Source organism: Cynoglossus semilaevis, chromosome Z (assembly GCF_000523025.1).
Source record: "Cynoglossus semilaevis isolate Cse_v1.0 chromosome Z, Cse_v1.0, whole genome shotgun sequence".
Lineage (NCBI taxonomy): Eukaryota > Metazoa > Chordata > Actinopteri > Pleuronectiformes > Cynoglossidae > Cynoglossus > Cynoglossus semilaevis.
The window spans coordinates 21218936-21223673 of record NC_024328.1 but is presented as its reverse complement, the minus strand read 5'-3'; the positions used below and the strand labels follow the sequence as shown (position 1 = coordinate 21223673).

General features: G+C 47.7%; 1 protein-coding gene across 1 annotated transcript in view; it reads right to left on the bottom strand.

Moving 5' to 3' along the window:
* anapc5 (anaphase promoting complex subunit 5) overlaps nucleotides 1-3124 on the bottom strand; it is a 5434-nt gene extending 2310 nt beyond the window's left edge. The window contains exons 1-10 of the mRNA XM_008336895.3: nucleotides 2623-3124; nucleotides 2243-2322; nucleotides 2043-2152; nucleotides 1706-1949; nucleotides 1544-1610; nucleotides 1308-1409; nucleotides 1030-1220; nucleotides 615-696; nucleotides 428-520; nucleotides 22-344 (exon numbers count right to left, since the gene is read on the bottom strand). Of these exons, the coding sequence (XP_008335117.1) occupies nucleotides 22-344; nucleotides 428-520; nucleotides 615-696; nucleotides 1030-1220; nucleotides 1308-1409; nucleotides 1544-1610; nucleotides 1706-1949; nucleotides 2043-2152; nucleotides 2243-2322; nucleotides 2623-2820 (1490 nt within the window). The 5' untranslated portion in view covers nucleotides 2821-3124. The remainder of the gene's footprint in view (nucleotides 1-21; nucleotides 345-427; nucleotides 521-614; nucleotides 697-1029; nucleotides 1221-1307; nucleotides 1410-1543; nucleotides 1611-1705; nucleotides 1950-2042; nucleotides 2153-2242; nucleotides 2323-2622) is intronic.
* Nucleotides 3125-4738: the final 1614 nt, after the last annotated feature.

The following is a 4738-nucleotide window of genomic DNA, read 5'->3' as shown; positions in this document are numbered from 1 at the left end:
TCCATAGTAACCCCCCCGCCGACACCAGGGGGCGCTCTCACTGCCTCATCTCTGAGCCACAGGGAACCGCTGAGATATTCACTGTTGTGATTGGGCGGTAAGTCCGCAGTAACCATCAGAAACAACCAATCAGCCGCAAAACATCCGGGGCGGGGGTCTGACCTTTTACCGTACATCCTCCATATGGACGTGGTCAGAGCCAGTCGGATCTCGATCAGCTCCGACAGACTGTGCTTCCAGTGGAGAATGTCCGTGTCCTTCAGAGTGTCCATCAGCTTGTGCGCCGTCTTACCCTGCGTCGCCCCCTGCTGGACCAGAGACTGAATTCCCAGAGAAACCAGGTACTGTAACGAGAGTAACGAAAAGGTGAGCTCTGTGATTGACGACACAGTTTCTCCTTTCGGGAACTGAAACTGCGTGAACTCACCGGCAGACAGAAATGCGCAGACATTTTCACCGAATCCCGAGTTAAGACGTTACTGTCGGAACCTTTCATCTGTTCCAGGGTGTAGAGCCAACTCTGGGTCAGGACACAGAGACACGCGGAGACGTTAGGCCGAGGTTCAGCGGGTCAACACGTACTAACACATTAGTAACACATGAGGGCGTCGCACCAGGCAGTGCTGCAGACACACGTGGTCACTGGACTCCTGGGCGATGCGGACCGCCTCCTGTAGGGTCAGGTCGGCCTGCTGACTGCAGTAGACGGACGACAACGGCAGCGTCAGAATCGTCGCAGTCACACGCCGCCTGTTACCTCAGAACGCATCGGGAATCGGTTAAACATCGATACAAATGCGTAACAATTCTCATTGGTTGAGACGAAAAAACGTGAATCTCACGTCAAGGTGTCAGGAGTAGACTCACAAAGTCACTGGTCGTACCATGTCACTACTCACTCTAGGACAGTAGGGAGCGCTATGCGACTAAAAACAATGGTTGTGACCCACTATTAAACCCAGACGTCAGGTCCCTACGTACGACCAGAATGTGGGAAGAACTCGCGGATCACATCACACCCTTACTTACTAGTGACCGAAGCGACAGTGGAGGCTAGCCAGGTTCAGAGCTGCGTATCGCAGGCTGCGACCGTATCCCTCGTCCCCGTTGCTTTTCCCTTCGTTTCCAGACAAAATGAGTCGATCGAAGTAGTGCAGGAGACTGTGGGTGGACAGGTAAATGTCCTGGACCCTGATGCTGTTCAGGTAGTTCAGGTAGTGCTGCGGAGTGGCAGAAGAGTACAGGCTGAATCTCCTGGGCGGAGAAAAAAAAAAAACACCCGGTCACCCACGTGTGTTTGTTCTTACGGCCTCGGCAAAATCTGGGTTGAACTTCAGCATGTTGTTGATCTCCTCCTGCAGGGCGGCGGGCTTCAGCGCTTTGTTCTCATCGTTCTTCAGGAGGTAGGCCTGGAGACAAGCGATGGAAATAACGACGATTATTTTTTTTATTGCTTCTTTCGCTGGATTTCCTCAAGTGTCAACGATTGATAACAACAACACATTCAATGGGAATTTACTAATTTAATCCGCCATTTTTATACCTGTCTTGCTAGGAAGAACTCCGCCTGTTTTTGTGACAGCGGCCCCCTGCTGGGCGTGGCGTCTTTTCTACAACCACGGCAACAACACAGACAACAGTTATGCAACGAAAGGCTTGAAAAGCATCACTAGGAAAACTAAAGTGGCGAGCGTTCAAAAATCACCGTAGATCTGACGCGTGCAGCGGCGTGTCCATCTCGTCTCGGTCCATTCTGTCGCCCATCGTGTCCTCGGTGCTGGTCAGGTCCATTTCCGAGTCGTCTGCCACCAGCACTGGTATACTCGCCTGCTCGTCGCCGGGTTTGCGGTAGTGACTGTGGTAGTAGTGCTGCAGCGACTTGTACAGCTTGTACACCTGGCTGAAGGACAGCTTGTTGTAGGCCAGCAGCATGTGTCTGATGAAGAGGCCTGCAACGCACAAACGGAGGCAACGGTCACCGGGGGAGGGGGGCGGGGGTTGGGTGTCCGTTTATGGTAAGGCAGAGCCCGCGTTCTACTCACCAACTACGCTGGTTTTGTAGGCTTCCGAGTCGAAGGCGGTGAACGGAGTGGGGAGCGTGGAGAAGAAATATTCCATGTCCTTCAGCTCTCCGTCCGCCATCTCGTGCAGCCTTTGGAAGAACAAAAAAAAAAAAAAAAAAAAAACGAAAAAAAAAAAAAAAAAGATAGAAACCTGATGACGCGGTGTCTGTGTGGATCACCTGAGTTTGACAGCATATGCGGTCTGAGGGCAGCACTCCTCCACGGTCTCCAGGAACTGACCCAGAGTCAGGTCTGGACCCTGGTCAGAGACAAGAACACGTGAAGGACACGAGACAAGAAAAACTGCTCAATTAAAACAGGAAAAAAAACAAGAAAATATATTACTATATATATATTACAAACAAAATATATTACATTACAAAAAGTAATTTTTATCATTTGTAATTAACTCTAGGGATTTTTATTTTTTACACTTTTCAGTGTAATATTTGGACTTATTATGAAGATTAAAAAAAACAAAAACATTTTCCAGCAGTTCACGGGACATTTACGGTACATTATACCCACACCTGCTCGGGTGTAGTTCGTAGAGACCGACCTGCTGCAGCGGGAGGATCAGTTTGTTCAGACGCCGTCTCTCCGGCAGAGTGATCTTCGAGGCGGTCATTTCATGCAGCAGCGCCAGGACGGAGATTTTATACGGTGTCACCCAGTCTTTGATTCCGAACACGTTGGCGTGGACCACCCCGTTTGTCATCATCGGGTTAAAATACAAGCTTTCGTGTACACTAGCCATTTTTATTATTGTTGATTTTTTTTACTATAACGGTGGAAAAAGATCCAAAAGTTTCAACACAAGCAGTGGACAAACACGGCTGCAGTTAGCTGGCTAATCGGCTAACTCACAAGGGGGCGGCGGAATACGAGCGAAAACATTTAAACACCAACAAAAAAATATTTATTTTATATTAACCGTCAACGAACATTATATATAAATTGTTCATTGCTGAAAAATCGTTCCGTACATGTTTTGAAAAGTCGCTACTTCTCTTTCAAACCGCCCTCTTTTTTGTCGCCTGAAACTGACGTCACAAAAGCGACCGAGCAGACATACTATATTTAAAAATAAAAATTTGTTTTTTTATTTAACAATAAGTTCGGACTGAACAAAAAAACCCAAAAGACGAGTAAAATAAATTAAAAATATACATTATTTATCACGGAGGTGGTCGTTTGTTTCTGTAAGTCGTTGTTAACGGAACATTCGTGACGTTCTAAAAGTACCGTCGACCCTTTCTTGCAGTTACACCATTTCCCCGCTGGAGAGCACCATACTGTATATCTCAAACCATAATATAGTTCAGTTATATTTATTTCCAAGCCTTCAAAACCCAAACAATTCACCTGCGTCATCTGAGGTCAGTAATGACAACGTGAACAGAATAGAGCTGTGAGGTGGGATTCGAACCCACAACCTTACACACCCACACACAACCATAACATAACCAGGTTTAAAAAAAAAAAAAATCATCTCTTTTGTGTTAATGAATTGTTGCTGTTACTTTTATCAGAATTTCATTTTTTATTTTTTATTGCAGTCGCCCTCTTGTGGTAGAGACATTTTATACACTTTAGTCACCTTCATCTGAATTTTCTTTTCAAAGAAACTTTTTTAAAATTTTCTTAAGTACCTGGAACAATTCTCGAATCTGGAAACAGCTTTCCAGCAGATGGCAGTGTTGAACCGTTACCTCATTAAATCGACGGTGAGGATGGCTGTGTCTCTGACTGTCTGACTGTCTGACTGTCTGTTTGACTGTCTGACTGTCTGACTGACTGTCTTATAAAATATCAAAATAATCAGACACGAGAGAGTTCCTTCGGCAGGGCAGCAGTGGTGATTTAGGAGTGAGGGGCGGGGGTTCGATTCCTCCTAACCGAGAACACCGGGTGAATTTGTGTGTGGTCGAGGGGAGTGGGGGGGGTGGGAGGTACCGGGGGGTGTAAGTGTGACTGACCTCACCTCACACTGACCTCACCTCTGGCCCCGCCCCCTGCTGCTCAGCCAGTCTTCAGCTGGACGTCCGTCTGAGCTTTTTAATATCCAGCGTCAGGTAAATCAAGCTCCGTCTGCCGGCAGGGATTTGGTTTGCTTTTATTACCGCCTCCCCCGCCTTCCTCCCCCGTCTCATCTAAGATGCCCTCTCTGTTTCCTTGAGGCTGTTTCACATTAACAACACACACACACACACAGAGAGAGAGAGACTAAAAAAAGACAAACTCCATCAACTCCACTCCAAACATGGAAACTGTTTCTGAACTCCGTCACTGCTGCGTCTCTTCAGCTCCGACCTATTTCTGAAACTCACTGCAGTTTCATCAACAAACCACAGACCAGGACCAGGACCAGGACCAGGACCAGGTGAGGACCAGGACCAGGTGAGGACCAGAACTGGACCAGTCACACCACCAGTCCAGGGCAGAGACATCTGGGTGCTGATGTGGACCACACTGAACTGGACCACACTGAACTGTACTGGACCACACTGTACTGGACCACACTGAACTGGACCACACTGTACTGGACTCTAGTGCACTGGACCACACTGTACTAAACCAAACTGTACTGTACCACACTGTACTGGACCACACTGAACTGGACCACACTGTACTGGACCCTAGTGTACTGGACCACACTGTACTGGACCACACTG